The sequence below is a fragment of the Salvia hispanica genome, chromosome 4 (genome assembly GCF_029641045.1).
Source record: "Salvia hispanica isolate PSC_SH4W2 chromosome 4, Shi_PSC_v1, whole genome shotgun sequence".
NCBI classification, from domain to species: Eukaryota; Viridiplantae; Streptophyta; class Magnoliopsida; order Lamiales; family Lamiaceae; genus Salvia; species Salvia hispanica.
The window spans coordinates 59649074-59676579 of NC_142695.1; the positions used below are offsets into that span (position 1 = coordinate 59649074).

At 40.0% G+C, this 27506-nt stretch overlaps 3 protein-coding genes and 1 long non-coding RNA gene across 4 annotated transcripts; 3 read left to right on the plus strand and 1 right to left on the minus strand.

The window, feature by feature from the left end:
• Positions 1-2901: 2901 nt before the first annotated feature.
• LOC148929782 (putative disease resistance RPP13-like protein 3) lies at positions 2902-5744 on the plus strand. The gene is made up of 3 exons (XM_089057021.1): positions 2902-3467; positions 3544-3702; positions 4073-5744. The coding sequence occupies exons 1-3, from the start codon at positions 2902-2904 to the stop codon at positions 5742-5744; spliced, it is 2397 nt and encodes a 798-aa protein (XP_088913147.1).
• A 1389-nt stretch (positions 5745-7133) lies between these two features.
• On the plus strand, positions 7134-8555 carry LOC148929783 (bicyclo-germacrene synthase-like). The gene is made up of 5 exons (XM_089057022.1): positions 7134-7141; positions 7245-7439; positions 7533-7674; positions 7845-8093; positions 8277-8555. The coding sequence occupies exons 1-5, from the start codon at positions 7134-7136 to the stop codon at positions 8553-8555; spliced, it is 873 nt and encodes a 290-aa protein (XP_088913148.1).
• A 2619-nt stretch (positions 8556-11174) lies between these two features.
• Positions 11175-14126, plus strand: LOC148929784 (putative disease resistance RPP13-like protein 3). The gene is made up of 2 exons (XM_089057023.1): positions 11175-11967; positions 12431-14126. The coding sequence occupies exons 1-2, from the start codon at positions 11175-11177 to the stop codon at positions 13771-13773; spliced, it is 2136 nt and encodes a 711-aa protein (XP_088913149.1). The 3' UTR covers positions 13774-14126.
• Positions 14127-17560: 3434 nt separating this feature from the next.
• Positions 17561-19246, minus strand: LOC148929785 (uncharacterized). The gene is made up of 2 exons (XR_016137801.1): positions 17926-19246; positions 17561-17839 (listed from the first exon to the last, which is right to left on the minus strand). It is a non-coding gene; the product is annotated as an uncharacterized LOC148929785 (long non-coding RNA).
• Between the last annotated feature and the right edge of the window lie 8260 nt (positions 19247-27506).

Genomic DNA, 27506 nt, shown 5'->3' on the forward strand with positions numbered 1-27506 from the left:
ATTAGTGTGTAATCTTAGTATCACACTTGTATTGGCTTGTACCTCTGAGATTAGCCATATCAGACCCAATCAATAAAAAGAGGTCCCGGTAATTAGTGAATCCTAAGTGATCTGATCCCTACACTGGTATCAGAGCCCTGGTTTAGGGGCTGGGCATGTGTGGCTCGGGGTTCGATGGTTGCGCTTGCAAGTTCTCCGATGTCTCTGCGTGAGCTCGACCAAGACCTGTGGTGACCTGTAACATGTGGTCTTGGTCTCGGGTCTTGGTTTGAGGGGGAGGATTGAGAGGGAGCAAACCCTATCCCACATCGGAGAATGAACAAGAGTTACAAGCATATATAAGGGCTACCCCAACTCTATTAGTACGAGGCCTTTTTGGAAGTACCCCAAGAGCAAAACCGTGAGGGCTTTGCCCAAAGAAGACAATATCATACTAATGTGGAGTTCGAGTGTACACCACCGGTACCCAACTGGGATCAATATCCTTAGGGATAGGAAGTCCTCTTCTCTAGTTCTTCATCGGGAACCTTATGTGCAAAAAATCCTTGAAAAATTTAATATGCTTGGTGGTAAAATTGTTTCTATTCCCTTAGCTGCTCATTTTATGCTGAGTAATGAACTTTGTCCTACAACTAAACATAAACAGATTATGATCATAATTATCTAAAATCTAAGTTTAGAGGTATCATCGATCAATAAATGGTGTAGAATAAAGATTTACCTAATCACAATTAAATTTACTGTTTGATGAATTAATTCATGGTCGATGGTATAATTATAATTATGCTGGCTTAGGTGTGGCTGAATTATCTTCATTTGTTAATATTTAAAGTCAAGGACTAATTAATGCACTCGATATTAGTTAATAAATAATGGTGCCTGCATTTATTTTCTTCCTTTCACATGGTTTATAATATTATACTTCTGAGATAATCAATTTTTTTTTATTCCCAATCAATTTGACCATATTAAGTCCACGAATTTGTAGTTGAAATCCCATCCAGAATCTCACAAACTTTTCCATTCAATTCACAGTCGCCGACGAAGATAAGAAGTAATAATCGCAAAAGGTATTTTCTCTTCTTTGAATTGTTTCATAATTCACCATGTTTATGATTATATATATGTTGTTTTACATAGATTTTTTAAATCCTTTCCTTCATATATTTGTACTATGTTTATGATTATATGTTGTTTTACATAGACTTTTTAAATCCTTTCCTTCATATATTTGTGCTGCATATAAAAAATCTCAATCAAAAGCCCTTCAAGTTTGGGAACTTGCTTTATATTCTTAAGGTTTTTTTTTTGTTGCTTCATTTTAAGGACCAAATTCAGGATACGGTTTGGATCCATATAGTTTAGATTATATTTTTAATGTTGATTTTATTTGGAAGTAGAGTTATACCAAGGAATATGGATCACAAAGCTTTTGATTAAGTGTATTAAAGTATCCAAAAAAATTAAAGGGAAACTCTAGAATCTTAATTCAGTAAAAAAATTATCAGTTTTATTTTAAGTAGATTATATGCTTTTGTGTTTCATTTCATAATTGGAGACTTGGAGTTTATATCATGAGTTTCATTTTATGACATATTTTGGATTATGTAATTTGTATGGAATATAGTGTTAATAATGATCTAACTGATAATTAATTAATTAATTATGATATTATGCATATTTGTGTAAGATTACTTTTGAAATAGAAATAATCCGGATCTAGATCTAGATCTGGATCTAATATATTCGTAGACCCTACAAATCTTATGAATCGGGATCTAATATATTTGAAACTTATAACTATAGTATTATAATACTCCCTCCGTCCTCGATTAAGAGCCACACTTGCGTTTTTGCTCTCGTTTTATAAAAATGATAATAAATAGTTAAAGTCAATAAATAGCAAAATAAGAGAAAGAATAAGGTAGAGAAGAGTCTCTTTTACATTATTCTCTCTCTTACTTTACTATTTTTACACTTTAACTATTTATTATCATTTTTAGAAGACGAATGCAAAAATAAGTGTGACACTTAATCGGGGGGACGGAGGGAGTATGACTTTAACGTAAGACTTCAAAACTACTAGTACAAACTATTTCATTGGGATCCATGTCCACATTTAGGGGGACACATGGATAAATTGGATCTCGACCCGAGTCTTATTTTTTAAGATCCGGTAAATCTTAACGAAAACATAAAAGACTTGTATTAGATTGAGTTTTGCAAGAGTAGATCTACATCTGACCCATTGTCATCCTGAGCCTAGTGGAGAGCTTGAGCACCCCAACCGAATTTGGTTTTTAAATACTCTTTTCATCCCAATTAATTTGAGTCAAAATTTTTGGGCATAGATATTCAAGATATTCATAATTTGTGTTGAATAGTAGGAGAGATGGAGAGGGAGTAAAGTAAATGATGAAATACAGTAGAAGTAGAAGTGATTGGATGTATCTTTTTTGTTTGTTAAAAAAGAAATGATTCAGTTTAGTTAGGATATCTCAAACAAGTATACAACCAACTTAGTTGGGACAGAGACATGGAGCAATAGTTTTGATTTTTTATTTTAAAATTTTTTATGTTAGCTGACAAAACAACATTGCAAAAATTCTCGTGCAATGTTAAATTTAATTAGGGCTCGTTTATTAGGAGTGAAGCTCAAAATTGATTAATTCTATCAAAGTAAACTAGTGGATTAATAGATTTAGATCAATCCATTTGTCTAGATATGCTAGTTCTGAATTCATTTCTATGCAAAATAGAGTAGTTTTCTAATTTATCTTAGTGCTTTTCTTCAGAGTTAATATCACTAAAATATCCAATTGGTAAAAATGAAGCAAAATCTGAGTTAACCACTGCAGAGTAAATGTTGTCAATTTTCGTACGTGCAGTTTGCCTATAAGCATGTCAGAGGCCATCATCTTAGGGGTGATAGGGGAACTGGAGAGCTTTCGGATTGAATTGTCGAGGACCGATGACTTAAATGATTACGAGACTAGAAGACTAGAAGCCCTGCAAGAGGTAATGAAAGAGCTCCGAATGATGTTGGACTTCTTCAGAGACAATAAATCTGAAGAGATGAGCCGGCTAAAAAATTTGCTAGCTGACTTTGCTGAGATAGCTCAAGATTCAGCGAATCACGGATACCAGCAGAGGCCTTATGCTATCTCCGGGGACCTAAGTGCACTGAGGATGATAAAAAAGCGCATGATGGAGTTTGGAGTTGGTAAGGCGGTGAGCAGTTCAGAAAGTGCTGGAGAAGGAGACGAAGGTGTCGTGGTGGACTTGGAGAAAGACGTGCAACAGCTTGTGTATAAAGTGATTCTTAGTGAAGAATCAAATGAGAGGAATATTAATATACATATTCTTATCATGCGGCCGTCATGGTTGGTGTGGGAAAGACAACTCTGGCTAGACAAGTATACAACCATGCGGCCGTCATTGAAAAATTCAAGGGCTGTCGCGCATGGGTAAGCATTTCTAGTTTTACAAGTAGACGTGAGGTGCTTGTGGAACTGATGCGCCAGTTGGTGACACTTGATGGAGATTCGTTGTTGCTGGAGGAGATGGACAACCAGAGTCTCCAAAAGATGCTTCTCCGGCACCTGGAAGAAATGCCGCCATGGTTTATAGTTCTCGACAACGTGATGCCAGATATGCGCTTCAAATCCTTCTTGCTAGACCTTGCACGCCTCTCAAAGCCAAGTATGCTTCTTTACTTTTTATGTTAGAATCAATTCTGCATGCTTAAACTTATTCACCCACAAAACTTATCATTTTAGATAGTACTATATAATTGGTTGAACTAATATAAAGTACAAAATTGGTCTCGTACAATTGCATTAAAAACCATGTTGGTCCTACACATTTTTAAGTGAGTTAGCTTTTGATTCTGACAATATGTTTCGGTCCATATATACACAATCAAGATACGTTATGAAACAAAAACTAATTCTTCAGAAGTATATATACACGCACAATGTAGAACTTCCTAATTTCAGACTTCAACATCCTTTGTTGTCTCCATTATTGCATTAAGTTCTTAACATGGTATATAATCAAGGCATAAATGTAGATTGTTGATCACCAGTTGCCATCAGATTCAACGGTATCTGTTTTACACTCATGAGATGAAAGTTTTGGATTCTGATAAGAGCTGGCAATTGTTTTTGCAAACAATTAACAAATTTACAAGTGATGACAACAAATTCTCAAAGGAGTTGGAGAAGAAGGCGAAAGAGATGTTGAAAAAATGTGGGGGTTTGCCGCTTGCTATAATAGATGTTGGAAGGGAGAAAGCAAAGCAAAGACTTTTAGGGATTGAATGGGAAGAACTTTTTGATTCAATTGATTTGAGTAAAACATTGAAGTTGTTGGAACCGATGTATAATGGCTTGGATGAACAACTCAAGTCGTGTTTCTTGCATATGTCCTTTTTTAAGGAAAATGCAATAATGAGAGAAGAGAAGTTGCACCATGTTTGGGCTGCAAATGGAGTAAGAACAGGAACTACACCATGTTCCAGTTTAGCTGATCGATCCATTATTGAAGTCGTCCACCCGTACCCAGAAAGGTATAGATTGAAAAGGTGTCGCATGAATCCTCTACTACATATGATATCCATCAAAAAAGCAGAGGAGGAAATAGGCCTTGAGATCTTAAGGAACAATGGAAATAATCGACCCTTAGAGAGCCCTCGTCATCGTGTTATTCATTGTGGCAGAGCCAAGTTTAATCACTCCCCAAACCAAGACAAATTTTATCACTCTACGAATCAAGACAAGTATCTTGTTTCTCTCATCTTCCATGGAGGTGGTCGATACATGGACGACGCAAGCCAGTCCTATTGGAAGAGTTTTGAACTCCTCAAAATACTCGACATGGAAGATTTTGGGGCGAAGACTTTATCAGAATCTATCGGGACATTGACCGAGTTAAGGTATTTGGGATTGAGAAACAATTATGTGGAAGAGATCCCACACTCGTTGGGGGGCTTGAAAAGGCTTGAGGTTCTCGATATAACTTTAAACTTTATGGTGGAGGTGCCGGATATTATCAAGGATATGAGCAGCCTTCGTCATCTCTACATGTCTGATGTGATTTATTGGAATCCTTTGGAAGTAGATGCACTACAAAATCTTGAGACCCTGACCTTCATGTCTATATATTCCTGGACATATGAAGCCTCGAACTTGGAGAAGATGACTAGTCTGTATAAATTGGGTGTTGAAGAAATTGATGAAAACTCGAATGTAAGTGAGCTCTTTCCATCACTAGCTAACTTGAAGAAACTTAAGCACCTTATTCTGAGAGGGTTTCAATTCAGAATGATGTCTTGTTTGGAAGAGATTCGTGTTCTACATATTCGTGAAGAGATACGCACTCTGAGGCTTGAAGGATGCATAGCTATGCTACCAAGTGCCGATAGTTTCCCTCTTAAGATAGAGTACTTGGCTTTGGTAAACACTTGTCTTGATGAAAACCCCATGCCAATACTAATGAAGTTGTATAGCCTAAGGCGCCTCAAACTACGGAATGCATACAATGGTCGAGAATTGGTGTTCAAGATGAGTAAACTTGAAATCTTGTGCATCAGTGAGTTGTGGAATCTGGAGACACTCCCACAAGAAATTCAGTCGATGAGTCTTCTGCAAAAGTTTAAGATGGTAACAACTAAACACATTGCAACAGATATAAAAAATTCAGGCTTGCTCTCCAAAATAGTGGAAGTGGATATCAGTCCATAATTTGAAGTTGATATTCGTGTTAATACGGAGGTCACTTCGCTCATCAACTACCAGCAAATTCGACCCCAACGTCAAGCATGAAGGCTGCTTTATCTTTCACAATTATGTTCAGCTGAGGCAAGTCCTTGTTAGCTTAGTATGGAGTCTGGTTTAGTTTCCTTATTGCATTTGTTAATCTTTTCCTATTCCGGATTTTCTTTGTCGGTTTTATTCCCTGGATCTTGTTTTTTTCCCTCTACTTCGAAATTTGCTTTAGAACTGGTATAACACTTGAAATACTATGAAAGTCGAAAGGGAACCTTTGTTTGTTTGCTTGGTAAGCAATTCAGTAGACCTTTGGTCAAAGCAGAATTTGATGTTAGAGAAACTTTCAATATGCTTAAAGCCTGCAACCAAGAATTTCATCTTAACTTGTGATCATAGATACAAACTCATTTTATTTTGTGGATTAATGTAACAATAGTACAAAATAAGCTTAACAAAATATCTATGAAATAGCCATTGGATTCGGCAAATAGCACCCTAGTTTTGTCCTTATTTAGCATCACATTCAGTGAGATCTTTACTTCTTCAACATCAGACATTTTTGGTGATTCTACGCATCCAAGAATCATTTAGCAAAGCTAGGATTGTAAAATGTAAAAGTAATAGTTAGAAATTTCATATGAATAACTAAGGGGGGTGAATGCATTAAGGAAACCACTCATTTCTTTAGCCATTTTTTACAAATGAAGCCATAAACATAAACGGTTTATGATCATAAACATAATTATCTAAACAAATACAATTGTGTATGCTTATTGTTGGTATAATTCTAGCTAGTTGGGCTTAGGCCATGATATAGGCCTAACCTGTTATGGATGGATTGCATAATAGTTAGAAATTAGAGAAACTTTCAATATGCTTAAAGCCTGCAACCAAGAATTTCATCTCCAATTCCATCACATCTATTTATTTTGTGGATGAATGGAACAAGAATACAAATTGACTTACCTCTTCCAAGCCAATTTCCATCTCCAATTCCATCACATCAGATACAGGAATCATCTGTTGATCAAGACTGCAAAGGATCGAGGAAACATAGAATGTATTACGGTTAAATCATCAATCACCTGAAACGTTCTTGGTCCCTTGACAAAATTTCCCTGCTCTTCAGGAAAATCATCCAAAGAAAACGACGTTTGATAGGACCAGCTGGTAAGTTTTCCTCAGTGTGAGGTAGAATCTGATTCATGGACAGATAACCAAGAGCAAGTGTAGTCTCAAGCTCATATTCTACTCTGTAGAGTTCATCTGTCTTGTTTTATTTTATTGAGTAAGACATCTGACAACGGAGTCTGGGATATCATAGATGCTCTGAGCAAATCCATAATCTAACAATAAACACTAATGAACAAGTAACCACAAAATTGATGGAAACTGTCAAATGAAAGATTGAGATTGATGGAAATTGACAAAGATTGAAATTGTCAAATGAAAGATTGAGAAATCCTATAACAGGTGTTCTCTTATGCCTTATGCAAGAGATAGGGTTACTGAATTGTACCTGTGGATGGTAGGAGTCTTCTTTGAGCCAAGATATGCTGAAGCAAGAACATTACTACTGAAAGCCATTTGTATGGCTTCGATTCTTGACGACACAAATGAATATGCAACGCTAGATGAACTACAGATTCTAACAGACAGTGTTCAATGGTTGGATGCAAAATTTCAGTTAGTTTTTACTTACTATTACAATTGTTTTGAATAAATTTGACCTAACAAATGTGTTTTCTTTTCTTGTTTCAGTTGGGATGCTAATGAGACGTTGGAGGATTCACCACCATACATCCAAATGTGCTACCGAAGCCTTATTGATACTTATACTGAGATAGAAGATGAAATGGAGAAAATCGAAGAATCATACCGCGTCCAATATGCAATACAAGAAGTATTCATCTTTCCATAGTAAACTAAACTGTCAAAAAGTCATGAAGTTTGGTCAAAATTTAACGAATCCCGCAACATTAATATTAAAAACAATATTCGTGACCAAATTTCATGGTTTTTCTGACAATTTACCCACATTTTATTTAACGAGTTTTTTGAATTTGTTTGCAGATGAAAAAGTTAGCAATGGCATATTTTGAGGAGGCGAAATGGTTGTATAACGATTATATTCCAACACTAGACGAGTATATGAAGGTGTCCCTCGAGTCCGCTGGTTACATGATGGCATCAACAACTTCTTTGGTGGGTATGGGAGATCAAGTTAGTCAAAGAGATTTCGATTGGATTACAACGGAACCTCTGATAGTCCGAGCATCATCCGTAGTTGGTCGATTAATGGATGACTTAGTTGGAGACGAGGTATGTCGTACATATATATGTGTGTGTGTATCGTATATAAAATCAAAAAATTCTTATAGGTTGTGTTAAGCATGTGTGTGCGCGCTTTAGTGCTTAGGCGCTAAGCACGTACTATAACATATGCACGTGTTATGCATATGTTACATTTGCATTGTCTCTTATTTATGGATTTAATTCATGTAGTATGAGGAGAAACCCTCAGCAATACATTGTTACATGAAACAATATGGCGTGTTGGAGGATGATGCTCGTGCCCAGCTTAAACAACGAGTGAAGAACGCATGGAAAGATATGAATCAAGAATGCCTTGAGCCAACACCGGTATCCATGCCAATCCTCACGCGCGTTGTCAATCTTGCTCGTGTCGTACACCTTCTTTATTCGGATGCGGATTGCTATTCCGATCCCAACAAAAGCAAAGAATGGGTAAAGATGGTGCTTGTCGAGGCGGTGACAATTTGAAGACATGAATCTTTGAGTTATTATGTAACCACTTTCAATAAAAGATTACACAAATAAATGTACTACTCTGATTGGGGTTAATTTCATAAATGGTTATCAAAGTATGACTCATGTATCGTAATGGTAACTAAAGTTTAATTTGTATCAAAATGAATTCCAAACTTTGTACTTTATATCAATTTGAGATTTAATTTGATTTTATGTTTAATTTTATTACTTGTATTCTCTTTTTCTTAAAGGAGAATGTTAATGATAATATCGACAAAATAATACGTGTATAAATAAAATTAATAATACTTGTAAAAATAAAACTCAAATGAATTGGGCTTGGGCTTGGCCATGATATAAGAAGGCCTAACCTGTTTTGTTGTATTTGGTATAATAAAACAACTCATGTGCCAATATACACCCAAAACATTTTTTAATAAAACTAGCTCTGTTGTAGTCCACCCTTTTCACCAACTAGGCCATAAATTGAGGCACATACCCTAAACCCTAAACCCTAGTAATGAGTATACCACTAAAAAAAGGAGTAGGATTTGCAACTTTAGCTCACTGCATTTCATTGCACCATTGTCTTCTTAATTTAAGAGCTATGAAAGTCAAAAGAATTTAGATAATAGTATGATTTGAATTAAAAGCTAGTAATATACTTATATCTACTCAACTTTCAAAACGAAGGAATCTTTGGAATTAATATTTGACACTTTTTTATAATAATAGTACCCCATAATAGTACCCCCATCGATCAATCTTCCTATTTTCTTTTCAGTTTGTCTCCTAAAAATAAATTATTTTTTTTTTAAATTTTTTTTTTCTCTAATGAAGTAGGACCTATAATCTACTATCCCACTTTTCTTTTTCTTGTCAGCTTATTTTATAAATTTTGTATTAAAATCTTTATTATTTCAAAAATCTTTATTTTTAGAGGCCGGAGTGAGTAATATTTTGTTTGAAAATATCTTCATTGAGATTCTTCTTGGAAGTTGAAGAGACTTGATCAAATCCTATTAGTGGTAATTAACTAGGATAAAATAATTAACAAAATAGCTGGCATACACCTTGATGCTGCATATACTTCATTAAGATGATTGATACTTCATACTTAATCCACAATAATTATTATTTCGAGGAGACTTTAGGTTAAATTATGCCATCGAAAACACCAATATAAGTTCACTAAACTTTTTATAATATTAGTTTATTGTTCTTCGTCAGGTAGTGGTTGATAGATTAATTTTTTATTACTCCCAATTAATTACTACTTGCTAAAACTCAACTATATTGTGTTTCAATCTCTTTCAACTCTAGAAAGATATACACTCTACCATTCAATTGCTCGAAGATAAGAAGAAAATTCGCAAAAAAGGTATTATCTTTTCCATTCAATTCACCATGTTTATGATTATGTTGTTTTACTTAGATTTGAAATCCTTTCCTTCATAAATTTGTGCTACAATTGGGTGAAATGTGTTGAGGAGATTTATTATTTTACATAGCATATAAATCTCAATCAAAAGCCCTTTTTAAGTTTGGGAACTTGCTTTATATTCTTAAGGTTTTTTATTTGTTGTTTCATTTTTAGGACCAAATTCAAATATGATTTGGATCTTCATTATCATTTTTGAGATCCAGATCCATTTAAATTTAGATTACATTTTTACTGTTGATTTGACTCCAAGTAGAGTTATACCAATGAATATGAGTGTATTAAAATATCTAACAAAATTAAAGGGAAAACTCTTAAATCTTAATTCAGTAAATTAAGATCAGTGCTTGGTTTGGAACTTCATTTAGTTTCGTTCACATCAACTGCTGTTAATTATGATATTATGCAGATTTGTGTAAGATTAATTTTGAAATATAAATAATCCGGATCTAGATCTGGATCTAATATATTCATAGACTCTACAAAATCTTATGAATCGGAATCTAATATATTTGAAACTTATACTCCCTCCCAAAGAATATGCACTTTGGGTTTGACACGAGTTTTAATGCAAAATTGGTAAAGTAAGAGAGAAGTAGAGAGAAAAAGTAAATAAAGTATTGTTAGTAGAGAATTGTTCTCACTTCATTAGAGAGAAAAGAGTTTCTAAATTAGAAAGTGCATATTCTTGTGGAAAGGACTAAAAAGGAAATAGTGCATATTCTTGTGGGGCGGAGGGAGTAAGTTATAGCTATAGTATTATAATATGAGTTTAACATAAGACTTCTTTCTCTCCCCTTCAAAACTACTAGTACAAACTATTTCATTTGGGCACAGATATTCAAGATATTCATAAAATTTGTTGTAAAGTAGGAGAGATGGAGAGGGAGTAAAGTAAATGATGAAATACAGTAGAAGTGATTGCATGTTTTTTTTGTTAAATAAAGAAATGATTCATTTTAGTTAGAACATCTCGAAAAGGATACGGCTATCTTAGTTGGGACGGAGACATGGAGTACTAGTTTTGATTTTTTTTTTAAAATTTTTTTATTTTAGATTCCTACTTAATAGAGTTGTTTTCGAATTGATCTTAGTGCTTTTCTTCCATTTGGTAAAAATGAAGCAAAATCTTAGATAACCATTACAGAGTAAATGTTGTCAATTTTCGTACGTGCAGTTTGCCTATAAGCATGTCAGAGGCCATCATCTTAGGGGTGATAGGGAAACTGGAGAGCTTTCTGATTGAGTTGCCGACGACCGATGAGTTTATTGATTACCATCCTGAAACACTAGAAGTCCTGAAAGAGGTTATAAAAGAGCTCAGAATGATGTTGGACTTCTTCAGAGACAATAAATCTGAAGAGATGAGCAGGCTAAAAAATTTGCTAGCTGACTTTGCTGAGATGGCTCAAGTTTCAGCGGAACACAAATCGGAGCCAAGGCCTTATTTTATCTCCAAGGACCTAGATGCGCTGAGGAAGATAAAAAAGCGCATGATGGAGATTGGAGCTGATAAGGCGGTGAGTAGTTCACAAGTTGCTGGAGAAGAAGTAGATGAAGGTGTCGTGGTGGGCTTGGAGAAAGACGTACAAAAGCTTGTGTTTAAAGTGACTCTTAGTGAAGAGACATGGCTTATTTTAAGAGTTACTCTTATCAAAGGGATGGTTGGTATGGGAAAGACAACTCTTGCGAGACAAGTATACAAGCATGCGGCCGTCGTTGAAAAATTCAAGCGCTGCCGCGCATGGGTAAGCCTTTCTAGTTTTACAAGTAGACATGAGGTGCTTGTGGAACTGATACGACAGTTGGTGACACTTGATGGAGATTCTATGTTGTTGGAGGAGATGGACAACCAGAGTCTCCGACAGATGCTTCTCCGGCACCTGGAAGAAATGCCGCCATGGTTTATAGTTCTCGACAACGTGTCTCCAGAAATGCGCTTCAGATCCTTCGTGGCAGACCTTGCATGCCTCTCATACATAAGTATGTTTCTTTATTTCTTATGTTGGAATCAATTCTGCATGCTTTAAACTTATTCACCTTTTTAGATAGAAATAGATTTTAATATGCTTTTACAATGCATAGAAATCTTTTAAACTAGATTATAATTTAAGTTGTTTTAATATAATTCTACTTGTCACCCACAAAACTTATCATATTAGATATATAATTGGTTGAACTAATATATCAAAGACGAAAGTTCAAAATTGGTCTTGTACAATTGCACAAAATACCATTTTGGTCCTACACATTTTAAGTGTGTTAGCTTTTGGTTCTGACAATATGTTTCGGCCCATATTTAACTCAATCAAAATACGTTACGAAACAAAAACTAATTCTTCAGAAGTATATGTACACGCACAATGTAGCACTTCCTAACTTCACACTTCAGTATCCTTCATTGTCTCCCTTATTGCATTAAGTTCTTAACATGGTATATAATCAGGGCATAAATGTAGATTGTTGATCACCAGTTGCCATCAGATTAAACAACAGTATTACACTCATGAGATGAAAGCTTTGGATTCTGATAAGAGCTGGCAATTGTTTTTGCAAACAATTAATAAATTTACAAGTGATGACAACAAATTCTCAAAGGAGTTGGAGAGGAAGGCGAAAGAGATGCTGAAGAAATGTGGGGGTTTGCCAATAGCTATAATAGATGTTGGAAAGGAGAAAGCAAAGCAAAGACTTTTAGGGATTGAATGGGAAGAACTTTTTGATTCAATTGATTTGAGTAAAACATTGAAATTGTTGGAACCGGTGTATCTTGAATTGGATGAAGAACTGAAGGCATGTTTCTTGCATATGTCCTTTTTTAAGGAAAATGCAATAATGAGAGAAGAGAAGTTGCACCATATTTGGGCTGCAAATGGACTAAGAACCGGAGATACACTATGTGCCATGTTAGCTGGTCAATCCATTATTGAAGTCGTCCACCCGTACCCAGAAATCTATAGAGTGAAAAGGTGTCGCATGAATCCTCTACTACACATGCTATCCATCAAAAAAGCAGAGGAGGAAATAGGCCTTGAGATCTTAAGGAACAATGGAAATAATCGACCCTTAGAGAGACCTTGCCATCGTGTTATTCATTGTGGCAGAGCCAAGTTTAATCACTCCACAAATCAAGACAAATTTAATCACTCTACGAATCAAGACAAGTATCTTGTTTCTCTCATCTTCCATGGAGGTGGTCGATACTTGGACGACGCAGGCCAGTCTTATTGGAAGAGTTTTGAACTCCTCAAAATACTCGACATGGAAGATTTTGGGGCGAAGACTTTATCAGAATCTATCGGGGCATTGACCGAGTTAAGGTATTTGGGATTGAGAAACAATTATGTGGAAGAGATCCCACACTCGTTGGGGGGCTTGAAAAGGCTTGAGGTTCTGGATATAGCTTTAAACTTTATGGTGGAGGTGCCGGATATTATCAAGGATATGAGCAGCCTTCGTCATCTCTACATGTCTGATGTAATTTACTGGAAGCCTTTGGAAGTAGATGCACTACAAAATCTTGAGACCCTGACCTTCATGTCTATATATTCTTGGACATATGAAGCCTCGAACTTGGAGAAGATGACTAGGCTGTATAAACTGGGTATTGAAGAAATTGATGAAAACTCGGATGTAAGCGAGCTCTTTCCAGCACTAGATAAGTTAAAGGAACTTACTCACCTTATTTTGAGAGGGTTTCGCTTCAGAATGATGTCTTGTTTGGACGAGATTCGTGTTCTACGTAGGCATTACAGCATGTGTGTGCGCGCTTTAGTGCTTAGGCGCTAAGCACGTACTATATAACATATGCACGTGTTATGCATATGTTACATTTGCATTGTCTCTTATTTATCGAATTAATTCATGTAGTATGAGGAGAAACCCTCAGCAATACATTGCTACATGAAACAATATGGCGTGTTGGAGGATGATGCTCGTGCTCAGCTTAAACAACGAGTGAAGAACGCATGGAAGGATATGAATCAAGAATGCCTTGAGCCAACACCGGCATCCATGCCAATCCTCACACGCGTTGTCAATCTTGCTCGTGTCGTACACCTTCTCTATTCGGACGCGGATTGCTATTCCGATCCCAACAAAAGCAAAGAATGGGTGAAGATGGTGCTTGTCGAGGCCGTGACAATTTGAAGACATGAATCTTGAAGTTATTATGTAACTGCTTTTCAATAAAAGATTACACAAATAAATGTACTACTATGATTGTGGTTAATTTCATAAATGGTTATCAAAGTATGACTCATGTATCATAATGGCAGCTGGAGTTTAATTTATATCAAAATGAATACCAAACTTTGGACTGTATATCAATTTGAGATTTAATTTGATTTTATGTTTAATTTTATTACTTGTATTCTCTTTTTCTTAAAGGAGAATGTTAATGATATATCGACTTACCTAACTATGTTAGGCTTCATCGTCTCTATGAACAATGTAATGTTTTAGACAACAAACCAAAACATGTCTCTATCTTTCTAACGACATACCTAATCACTAGGGATGTCAATCGGGCTGGCCCATCGGGTTTCGGGCCACCCCTACTCGGGTTGCGGGTCAATCGGGTGCGGGCTTGCCGGGTTGTGATTTCTTTCGGGTTGTAATAGTTCGGCCCTAACCCAAAAAGCTCGGGTTTCGGGCTAGCCCGACGGGTTAATCGGGTTGCTACCGATAAGGTTAAGGCTCGAACAATCCAATAAATCATGATGAAAATTAGTGATATTTATAAAATATAAAATATTTAATTATGATAAATTTGATATATATGCTTAAACTCAATCATAAAATACTAATATTTTTGATATTTCGTGAAATTTTAATGCATGTTAAAAATTTAAATATTCTTTTAGTGAGATTAATTTATTTAACAATTATTATATTAATAAAAATTCAATATATAATTTATATATTTACCATAAAATTGAAAGTTATCTTTTTTTAGTTATCTATGTCATACAATTAGTCAACGAAGTGTTGAATTAGGAGTAAAAAATTGAAAAATATAAATTTTAGCGGGTTATCGGGCCAGCCCATCGGGTTTTCGGGCCTGGCCCTAACGGGTCGCGGGTTAATCGGGTGCGGGCTTATCGGGTTTTATTTTTACCGGGCTAGAAATTTTCGACCCTAACCCTATAAATTTAGCGGGCTATTCGGGCCAGCCCACGGGTTGCGGGCTACATTGACATCTGTTGGAAATATATAGGATATATGTTGGAGGAATAATTTAGTTTGGAGGAAATATTTGAGAGGAGGATGGATGGAATATGTAGGAAATGGTTTAGGAGATGTTTTGATGTGGGGAAGGAAAGAACACTCAATTTTTCAAACTTTCTCAACTTCACAACTTCTCAACTTATCCAAAATGTTACAACTCTCCCCTATTTATAGGGATTCACTTCATATTCTAGAATTCTCTATAATATTTTATATCTAGATTTTTTCTCCATGAAAAAATCTAGATATTTTCCTAACATTCTAGGAAATTCTACTAAAATATCTAAATATTTTAATACATCCTAATTCTAGAGAATTCTACAAAATATCTATAATCTAGAGAATTCTCTTAAAATATCTAGATATTTTAATACTTACTAATATCTAGATAATTCTACTACAAAGTCAAGTTTAATTATTTATTCCAACACCCCCCTTAAACTTGATTTGTCATTCCGAGCAACGTCCTGATCTTGATAAAGTCTTCGTACTTGAGGGGCTTTGTGAAAATATCGGCAACTTGATCTTGTGATTTCACATACTCGACTTGGATCTCCTGATTTGCAACGCAGTCTCTGATGTAGTGGTAGCGGGTGTCGATGTGCTTGCTTCGGTTGTGGAACACTGGATTTTTGGATAGCGCAATCGCCGACTTGTTACCCACACAAATAGTTGTTGGCTCCTTTTGTGGCCACCCGAGCTCCGATAATAAACTTCTGAGCCATACTGTATGACAAACACTGAAGGTGGCTGCCACATATTCGGCTTCGCATGTTGATAATGTGACAATGGGCTGCTTCTTAGACATCCAAGTGAAGGTTGTGTCTCACATGTAAAACACATATCCACTTGTACTCTTTCGGTCATCGTTGTCTCCAGCCCAATCACTATCACTGTAGCCAACAAGTCTACAATCGTTAGCAGCTGAATATAATAGGCCATAGTCGATCGTACCTTTGAGATATCGGAGTATTCTCTTTGCTGCCTTGAAGTGGGTAGTGGTTGGATTCTCCATGTAGCGACTTATGAGTCCTGTAGCGTACAATATATCTGGCCTTGTGCAAGTTAAGTACCGTAGGCTTCCAACCAAGCTCTTGTATAGCGTCGGATCCACCTTTTCTTCTTTATCGTTCTTTGATAGCTTGATCCCGCATTCCACCGGTGTATTGATTGGTTTGCAGTCCTCCATTTTGGACTTCTTCAGGATCTCCTTTGCGTAGTGTTCTTGTGTAATGAATATTCCATCTTCTCGTTGCTTTACCTCCACTCCGAGGTAGTATGCCATCAGCCCGATGTCTGTCATCTTAAATTCTTTAGTCATGGCCTTCTTGAATTCCTCGAACATTTTTGGATTGTTTCCTGTAAAAATGAGATCATCCACATACAAGCACACTATTAAGATATTATTTCCTTTACTTTTCACATAGAGCGCGTGCTCATGTGGGCATTTGGTGAAGCCGTTATCTTCAAGATATTTGTCGATCCTGGTATTCCACGCTCTCGGTGCTTGCTTTAGCCCGTACAAGGCTTTCTTCAACCTCAACACTTTGTCTTCTTGGCCTTTCACCACATAACCATCAGGTTGCTTGATGTAGACTTCTTTATCAAGAAATCCATTCAAGAAAGCCGACTTTACATCCATTTGATAAATCTTCCATCTATTCTGGGCTGCAAGAGATAGTATTAGTCTAATAGTTTCTAAGCGAGCGACAGGAGCAAATACCTCGTCATAATCGATTCCAGCTCTTTGGCTATATCCTTTTGCGACGAGTCTAGCTTTATATCTTTCAACTTCACCATTAGAATTCTTCTTGATTTTATACACCCACTTGACTCCAATGGACTTGTGTCCCTTTGGTAGTGACACTAGCTCCCATGTGTCATTCTTCTCGATGGTTTTGATATCTTCATCCATCGCGACTCGTCAATTTTCACTTGTTGTAGCTTCTTCAAAGCTAACTGGTTCACAATTAGCAAATAGACAAAGTAAGGTGAGATCTTCTAACCTTTCTGTGTCGTCATACACTCCATCCAAACTTCGTGTGCGTTCTGTGGCTCTTTAATTCAAGAAAGATGGTGGCGAGTCTCTGACAGCTGATGTGGGAGATGTAGGTGGAGTTGTTTGTCTTGGTTCTCCTCTCCTGTAATATCCGCTCGTTGATTTTCGTTTCGGCTTAAGTTGTAAGGGTTCACCAACATGGAAATGTGTCACTCTCTTGTTACGATGAAATAAATAAGAACTCGTTACTTTGTGTTTACTTAAGTGCCGATTAGTTACAAAAAAAATAGTAAATAAATAGAGTTGGAATGAACCAAAACTACTCCATTTTTATTTACGAGCCATAACTAACGAGAAAGAAGATGAAGAGTTCGTTTTCTAGCTAAGAAAGTGCAACTACTATCAAAATACACTCTAGCTTACATAATGAAACACATGGGAAGTAAGAGTTTAAGAAAAAGGAAATTTGAATACTTATACAAAATATACAAGTATGGGCCTAAAGCTTAGAAGAGAAACTATATAGTGTAGCTTCTACTGTTGGACTTCCTCCTCAGGCCCCAAACCCTTCTCTCGGCCCCTTGGGTTGAAGTAAGTCAAGATCGAGCTAACACCTATTTTGAGCACCTGTAACATGAAGGAACAAGATCAAATAAGGACCCTGCAAATGCTGAGACTGACCGTCTCCTAAGTAAAGGGAAGGGAGCAGCAACCTTTCCAAAATAGACCAAATTTTCTTGCCAAAAAGGGCAAGGGCAGCTGCAGCTCCTGATTCCCCATTAAGCCTCTGCAAAAAGAAAAAGGAAAACAACAAATAACATGAATGCACAGTCCTTATACCCTTAGTATACCACCAAATTTCAGTTAAAGTTGCTGCAAAAGATCAAAGAAAAGGGAGATATTCTGCAGCATAACAACAAGAGTTTCAGCAGCCTCATTTAAGGCTCACGAGTACACCACAACCAATCTATAAAAATCCCCTCCACAACACATTCAACTCCCTTCTGCATACCATCAAAATTCAGCAAAAACAGAGAGTTAGAGGGTAGAGCAAGTAGTGAGCAGCAGCAAGTCAGCCACTCCTTCGAATTTCAGAGGTAATACACCTCCATCCTTTTCTCCCAATCAAATTCTCATGTCATCATATAGAGGCACCACAAATTAAGAACCACAATCAATATAACACAAGCACACCCTCTGCCCTTGTTAGAACATCATGCTAGCTCAAGAACATAGAACCATGGCTATAGGAATCTCATAACAGTAGTAGCCTTGTTAGAGCTTTAACACATAAATGGAACAAGAAGTACAATAGGCTGCCTTTATGCTCGAAACCAGTAGCACACATATGTAGAAATTCGTTCCAGGGAGCTAGTGTTCCCTCCAAAAATCAACTCAATTAAACACAACCAATCGAACAAACCAGATTGAACACCCCCACGGCGGTTAATTGAAAATACAGAAAAGAACGCAACTTGGAGTAGAGAACTTATCTTCGGGGTGAGTCGGGGCTGTTCGGAGTTGTTTTGGGGACTGCCGTGGCGGTTCGAGAGTGTCTCGGCGAAGGACGGTGGCTGCCGGCTTCGTACGGGCAGCAGGGGCTGACCACGCGATGGAGGCAGCAACCGTGGCTGGAACTGTGACGTCGATTGGACGCGACGATGGCAGAAGTAGACGCCCTATCTGGGGCGTTGAGATCCCGGCAGCGAGGCCTCGCGAAGCAGTGGCGGCGGCGCTCTTCTTCAAGGCGGACCAAGCAGCGTCTGCCTCAGCCGGAGATGCCGGCGACGACGCTGAGTCGCCGAGAACGAACGAGGGATGAACGGAGAGGGAATTGCGGAGGCGCTATTTTCCCCAAGTTCTCGCGCGACGACAGCAGCAAGGGCTCGCCGCCGGTCAATAATTGACGGCGAGACAGCGGCGTTGACAGCGAGACAGCGGCGACCCGACGAAGAGGCGGCGAACGGTGCTCCAGCGACCTGGTGGAGCGGCGATACCGCCGAGAGAGAAGAGGGAGAAGGTCTAGGGTTGTGTGTGTTGATTTGGGGATTGTGTTAGAGGGAGAGGCCGATGGTTTTGAGAAGAGGGAGTATTTGGGCCTCCCTTATTTTGTTTTTGTTGGGCCTCTTTAGTAATAGGTTGAGCCACTGATTAAAATAAAGTGTGGGCTAAGAATTTAAATCTTGGACTCTCCCATGTTATGGATTAAATAATAGTCCGCTAATTAATTCCACGAAGATAAGTCTAATTTTTCCGGAAAGTAGCAAGAGTGCTCAAATGATTAAATTTAAGAAAAAAAAAACGATACGCTAACGGTGAATAGACCTCGAGCTTAACTTAGTACCTTAAATGAATGGCTTAGGAGGTAGCACCCTCTAGTTAAGCAATTGTTTTAAATTAATTAAATCTACTGATTTAATTAATATTCAAGAATTCTAGAACTCTTCTAGAAAATTTTTAGAGGAAGAATAAAATGATCACGCACTTAGGATGCATTCATGTTTAAGCTTAACGGATATCTCAAAATCTAATTAAGTATCATTTTATTTCCTAAAGGGATGTCTTCGAACGTCATCCAAGACCAAGTTAAGGAAATTTCGAAAGGAGCTTTAGCTTTTGAGGTGGGCATTCTTTCAAAACGTGATTTTAGTATGAAAATGTGAATCTTTGCTCAAGTATGTTGTCATGCCATTTTTGTTTTATGATTACCTATCTGCTTGGCTATGCCAATTTAAGTTAAATCGAATTCGGGTCCAGTAGGGCCGCAAACCCTACTCGGACTAGTGTACACATAAGGGGATCGTGAGCTAACAAAGGAGTTGGCCGGTCCAGTGACCGTCGTGGAATGTGGCCACATTCCCGGTTCACATCAGTTTCAGATATGGTATATCTATGTTATGTGATTGCGCAATCAAATCTTTACTCAAGGAAAAGTATTTTAGTGACTCGGGTCTTTTAAGTAAAACCCCGTGATCACTCAACTGTGGCATTGACAATTAAAGATAGAACCATTTTTGGCAATGTGCCCACTGAGTATTTCAAATACTCAGCCCTGCATGTTATTTTCAAATGTGCAGGTTGAACGTGGACGAGCAGGCGAAGGTGTTGGGACAAGCTTTTCTTTTAAATAAGTAGTTAGGTAGCCCAAAGTAGCATGTCTTCATACGTGCTATTTTGTCTTGGACTCTTCCGCTGCAAATCTAGAATTTTGTGCTAGAAAGCTATGAACTTAGTCTTGATACTCTGAACACGTTTTGACTATGTACCCATATGCCTTTGATACTTTTGTTTTAAGTGATTTCATCCTTTTATTGTTGTCCCTTGATTATTGAGAATCGTTTAGTCGCGAAATAGCTACGCTCACTAGCACTAGGGAGTTGTGGTCGTGACAGAGTGGTATCAGAGCAACGTTCTTTCGCTCTGGACCCAAGAACCTTCTTTCAAGCCTTAGTCTAGAATGATAGCACTAGGCCAGAACATGACTTAAATGGAATGTTAAAGGACCCAACACCTCGACTCGTCACGTTCAACCACAGCAAAGCAAAGGAGGTAAATACCTATATTTCTTGATGAAGTTTCAAAAAAAAAAAATGTATAGTAATGTTTTAGTCATGCAAAAGCTGTGCAATCTCTTTGAAAAAGATGTGTTTTTCATGAAACGTTATGAGTTGCTTTTGGACACTAAGTGTAATGAGCTACGCATGACCAGCTATGTGATCTTTGGACTTATGGTAATAGTGTTAATAGCTCACATCTGGGACTATGCATGCAAACCTAAAGCGCCTAAGGAGGTACATTAGGCTAGAGTATCTATGAACGAATAGTCGTGAATGACAACTCTTGCACCGCTTCCAAGAGCGATGAAATCAACGAAAAGATGCAAGATAGGGCGAACCCCTAACTTTTCTTGAAATATGGAACTTTAAATGCGAACTACGGCGTACTGTATTACGACCTTTACGTTTAAAAAGGAGAAAGAACGTCCAAAATTATGAGGGCCCACGTGTCACTCAAAACGAATACTAATACGATCTACCCCTATCAGGGAAAACCCTAACGGCTTATCGATACGATGGCTAGTACTATATAGTTCACTATGCATATTACTTCTACGTTATTTTCTCTTTTCGCGTTTTTGAGAGCCCATTCTTTCGTACAGATGGCACGACAGCGCTACACCCATCGTAGGCCGCTCCGAGCTGGCGCGGATTCCGAGGCAGTGGTTCGCTATTTCCGGTCCTACCGCCGCTGCCATGGGGATACGCTGGCAGAGTTCGTGGCACACTACGCAAAGTTATGGGACGAGGCCAACTGTCATGGGGTGAAGCCCTACGAGGGTATCATGAGGCTCGTCGGTTTGTTTCCCGAGGAGTGGCAGAGTTGGATGACGGCCACTGCCGAGTTGTACACGTCGTCCCCGCCTCCCACGTATGAGCCTATTGGGGATATGCCTGGTTTCCTGAGCGCGGTCTCAGCAGGGTGCTTCCACTTCGGTGATGGGCCCCCACCAGAGACACAAGCGCCCGGGAGCGAGAGATTTCGCAGGTTGCCACCCTTGGCCCTCATGCGGGGTGCAGGCGGAGTATTCGAGGAGGGGCAGTCGTCTCGAGCTCCCGCCCGTGAGAGGGGCCGAGTAGAGGTTACGCCCGACTCGAGTGATGAGACCGGGTCTATGGGGAGCAGCGCGGCGGTTGAGGATGACGACAAGGACTCAGAGGAGGAGGGCGCAGACGACGATGAGGTCAGTGAGGAGGACTCCGAGGGAGAGGACACGGATGAGGAGCCCGAGGAGGTTTTGGAGTGGAGCGAGATGAGGGAGGATGGTCCCGCTGAGGAGGAGCCACAGATTGGCGGCCTCGCTGATTTGGGGTTGGAGTTCGTTCCCCCACCACCGGCCGGACCACCACCAGAGATACCTCCACCCCCAGTGGAGCCCCACCCGGAGGTACTACAGCTGTTCCTCCACCCGGTGGACTTGGCTTCCTTCAATGAGCTGTACAACCGTACATGGCGGTTGCGCAGGGATTTGGCCGCTGGGACCGACATTCCCATTGCACCAGTAGCAGCCCCGGGGCCACCAGAGCCTGTGGCAGTGCCGGAGCACCCCGAGGAGCCGGTGCCTCCGACCGAGGCATTCCATCAGGGGACTAGTCATGGCGACCCGATGTGGATCAGCAGCGACTCTGAGTAGGGTTGATATGACGGGCCTCAGGCGTGTTTATCGTAGTAGCTTAGCATCATGTTTTCTCTTCTCATGTATCGAACCTTTTTAGGAGCTTTCTTATTTCCCTTATTGCCCTCACATGTATCAGATATTAAGTCCTCTCTAGAGGCAATTTTTCCCTTGACTTATGACATGTGATGTTTCTTGGCTATGTTATTCGATATTTGTTATTTTACTCCTTATGTTCAAAAGAATGGTGCATTTAATGAAGCTAGTGGGTACGATCATGACATTCGATGAGTATAAATCCATGTTAACCTTGTTATCCTTAGAACAGAATGCCACCAAGGAGACGTGCCGGACGGCCAAGAAGGAATGGCGAGGCGCCACAAAATGTACCACGAGGAAATGGAGCGGGAAGAGGGATGACCCCACCACCTCCTCCGCCGCCTCCACCTCCACAGGAGCGGCGAGTAGAGGAACTTTTTCTGAGACAGAACCCCCCAGTGTTCAATGGCTTAGGGGATCCGGCTACGGCCGAGAACTGGATACGTGCCATGGAGCGTATCTTCAACTTCCTGCACTGCAATGACCAGGAACGCTTGACTTGTGTGACCTTCCAACTGACAGGATCAGCTGATTTCTGGTGGGAAGCACGGAAGAAAACTATGACCCCGGAGCAGCTGGCTCAGATGACTTGGAATGAATTCAAGACTGGAATGTATGACAAGTACATCCCGAAGAGTTACCGAAAGAGCAAGGAAGTGGAGTTCTATAACCTGAAACAAGGATGGATGTCCGTTACTAAGTATGACCGAATGTTCTGTGACATGTCTCGCTATGCACCTGATCAAGTTGATACTGATGAAAAGATGGCTGATAAATTTTGTGCCGGTCTGAGGTCCGAAATAAGGATGGCCTTGGCAAGCCTTGGAGGGTTATCATACCCCGAATCACTGAGTCGAGCTTTGGATATTGAGGCAGCCATGCCCAAAGAGAGGTCAATTGTGCCTGTTGCCGCAACACCACCTCAACAACAGCACAACTTCCGAGAGAAAAGGAAGTGGGATGGAGATCGTGCCCCAAATGAGACTAAAAGGCAGCAAGTTGCTCTGAGGCCACCACAGAATGGTGGAAAGCAAGCCGCTTCGAACCAGGTGGTAGAGTACCGAACTAGAGCCCCTCCCTGTGCTAAGTGCTCAAGGAATCATCATGGGGAGTGCAAGGCTGGGACGGATAGGTGCATTCTACTGTGGCAAGGGTGGACATTTCTCCAGAGAATGCCCGGATAGGAACGCTGGAGTCAGAGGGGGACAGAACTATCAGGGGCAGCGTCCGCAACTGCGGGCACTTCAAGCTGAGCCGAAAGGAAAAGCGGCCCTACCCCAAGCTCCACAACACCAGCGGCAGTTACGGCAAAGGCTTCCCACTCAGGCCAGAGCTTTTGCACTGAGACAGAGGCAGCCTAAGACGGAGCCAGGGAACCAGGAGCAGGGCAATCTGGCAGGTATGGGAACTCTCCTCAACATACCTATTGCCATTTTGTTTGATACTGGTGCATCACACTCGTTCATATCAGCACCTTGCGTGGATACTTTAGAACTACCTACTGATGCAATCGAACATAAGATGAGGGTGTCCTCACCCGTAGGAGGCCTTATAGACATCACACGAACTTGCTCAAACGTAGAGTTCACTATGGGAAACCTTAAGTTAGTGGCTCACAATTTGCATGTGATGTTGATGTGGAGCGTCGACATCATATTGGGAATGGATTGGTTAGCCGAAAACTACGCTACCATTCTTTGTAAGGAAAGGCAGATCTCCCTGCAATACCCAGGGAAGGAACCCACAATCTTCCACGGAATCTTCATGAGGCGACGAAAGTCCATAATTTCTGCACTACAAGCAACCACTATGATAAGAAAAGGATACCCTGCATACCTCGTGTACCTGAATGGAGAAGAGAAAGAGGACCGTAAGATTGAAGATGTAGCAGTGGTACGAGAATTTCCAGATGTCTTCCCAGACGCACTACCTGGATTGCCGCCAGACAGACAATTAGAATTCACAATCGATCTCGAACCAGGATCGGCCCCAGTATCGAAGGCACCATACAGAATGACGCCTAAAGAGTTAGAAGAACTCAAGATACAGTTACAGGAACTACTAGACCTAGGCTTCATCCGACCCAGTGTGTCACCATGGGGCGCACCAGTGCTCTTCGTAAAGAAGAAGGATGGAACACTGAGAATGTGTATCGACTACCGGAAGTTGAACAAGCTGACGCTCAAGAACAAGTATCCTCTACCGAGGATTGATGACCTTTTTGACCAACTTCGAGGGGCCGGTGTATTCTCAAAAATGGACTTGAGATCAGGCTATCACCAACTGAAGGTCCGACATGACGATGTACCCAAGACAGCATTCCGCACCAGATACGGCCATTACGAATTCACAGTGATGCCTTTCGGGCTCACAAATGCCCCGGCAGTGTTCATGGACTTAATGAACCGCGTGTTCCACCCATACTTGGACAAGTTCGTCCTAGTCTTTATTGATGTACTCATCTACTCGAAGAACGAGAAGGAACACGAGGAACATCTGAGAACCACCTTAGAGACGTTGAGAGCCGAGAAGCTCTATGCTAAGTTTAGCAAATGTGAGTTCTGGCTCAACGAGGTGAACTTCCTAGGACACATAGTAACGGCAGAAGGGATCCGAGTGGACCCTGCAAAAGTGGAAGCAGTACAACGTTGGCAGTCACCGACAACACCGAGTGAAATTCGAAGTTTCTTAGGTTTGGCTGGATACCATCGGAGGTTCATTGAAGGATTTTCTAAAATAGCCAGACCATTGACTCAGCAGCTCAAGAAAGGAGTTAAGGTCAATTGGACGCCGGAGTGCGAAGCAAGTTTCCAACTATTAAAAGAAAAGCTGACCATCGCACCAGTCCTAGCCGTGCCAGCACCAGAAGCAGGCTATGTAGTGTACACCGATGCTTCAAAAGTCGGACTTGGATGCGTATTGATGCAGAATGGCAAGGTGATCGCATACGCGTCACGCCAACTCAGGCCACACGAGTTAAACTACCCCACTCATGATTTGGAACTAGCGGCAGTGGTACATGCCTTGAAGATTTGGAGACATCACCTCTACGGAGTTCGATGTGAGATCTTCACGGACCACAAGAGCCTTAAGTACTTTTTCGAGCAGAAGGATTTAAATATGCGACAACGCAGATGGCTCGAGTTAGTCAAGGATTACGACTGTGGTATAAATTACCACCCAGGCAAGGTGAATGTAGTGGCAGATGCCTTGAGCAGGAAAACTACACCCCAAGTGGCCACCTTCCTTACACAAAATGAGGAACTCATACGGGAATTCGCTAAGATGCGATTGGAGGTAGTAAGAGCACCAGAGACGGTGGAAAGTAGAATCGCCACTCTAGTGATTGAGCCAGACTTAAGAGCCAGAATTGTTGAGGCTCAGAGGAGTGATGAAGCATTAGAGAAAATTCGACTTAAAGTGAGGACGGGAAAAGAGGTGAGTTACCGCGAAGAAGCGGATAACGCCCTCACTTTTGAAGGAAGATTATGTGTGCCCAATGACAAGGCTCTCAGAAATGAGATCATGAGTGAAGCACATGAGACACCCTATACCGCCCACCCAGGAGGTACGAAAATGTATCAAGATATGAAGAAGCATTTTTGGTGGGATGGCATGAAGAGGAGCATAGCGTCGTTTGTAGAAAGGTGCCTAGCATGTCAACAAGTGAAGGCTCTACATCAACGACCCTATGGGAAATTGCAACCCTGGAAATTCCCGAGTGGAAATGGGAGCACATTGCAATGGATTTCGTGACAGGATTGCCAAAGTCACAACGAGGGAATACTGCTATTTGGGTGATTATAGATCGCCTCACCAAGAGCGCCCACTTTGTACCAGTTCGTATCACTTACGGATCGGACAAGTTAGCTCAGATCTATGTGCAAGAGATCATACGGTTACATGGAATACCGGTGACGATCACATCAGACAGGGATCCAAAATTTACTTCCAGATTTTGGATAAGCCTGCAGCAAGAGCTAGGCACTAGATTGAATTTCAGTACTGCATTCCATCCACAGACAGATGGGCAGTCTGAGAGGACAATCCAAACCTTAGAAGATATGTTGAGGGCCGTAGTGCTCGACCGCGGAGGAAAATGGGAGCCAGTATTGCCACTTATAGAGTTTGCTTACAATAACAGTTATCAGGCGACTATAAACATGGCCCCATATGAAGCACTGTATGGGAGGAAATGTAGATCACCACTTTATTGGGATGAGGTCGGTGAGAGAAAGATGCTTGGACCGGATTCTGTAGAGGAAATGATAGAGATCGTTCGCCAGATCAAGGAAGCTCAAGACAGGCAGAAGTCTTACGCGGATGCTCGCTGAACCGACCTGCAGTTCAAGGCGGGAGACAAAGTTTTTCTAAAAGTATCTCCATCTAAAGGAATTACGAGATTTGGCGTCAAGGGCAAGCTAAGACCACGTTTCATCGGACCCTACGAAATTCTAGAAGAAGTGGGTCCTGTGGCGTACAGATTGGCACTCCCACCGAGTTTTGGGAACGTGCACAACGTTTTTCACGTGTCTCAATTGAGGAAATATGTGTTCGACCCAAAACACATAGTTCACCAAGAGGAGATGGTTTTGGAATCAGACTTAAGCTATGAAGAGAAGCCAGAGACAATCTTGGATAGGAAGGTCAAGGAATTGAGGAATAAGTCCGTTGTAACAGTGAAAGTTTTATGGAAGCATCATGGTCACGAGGAAGCTACGTGGGAATTGGAAGACAAAATGAAGGAAAAGTACCCAGAACTGTTTGAGTAACATAAGCAAAATTTCGGGACGAAATTTTCGTTAAGGATGGTAGAATGTAATACCCGCTCGTTGATTTTCGTTTCGGCTTAAGTTGTAAGGGTTCACCAACATGGAAATGTGTCACTCTCTTGTTACGATGAAATAAATAAGAACTCGTTACTTTGTGTTTATTTAAGTGCCGATTAGTTACAAAAAAAATAGTAAATAAATAGAGTTGGAATGAACCAAAACTACTCCATTTTTATTTACGAGCCATAAC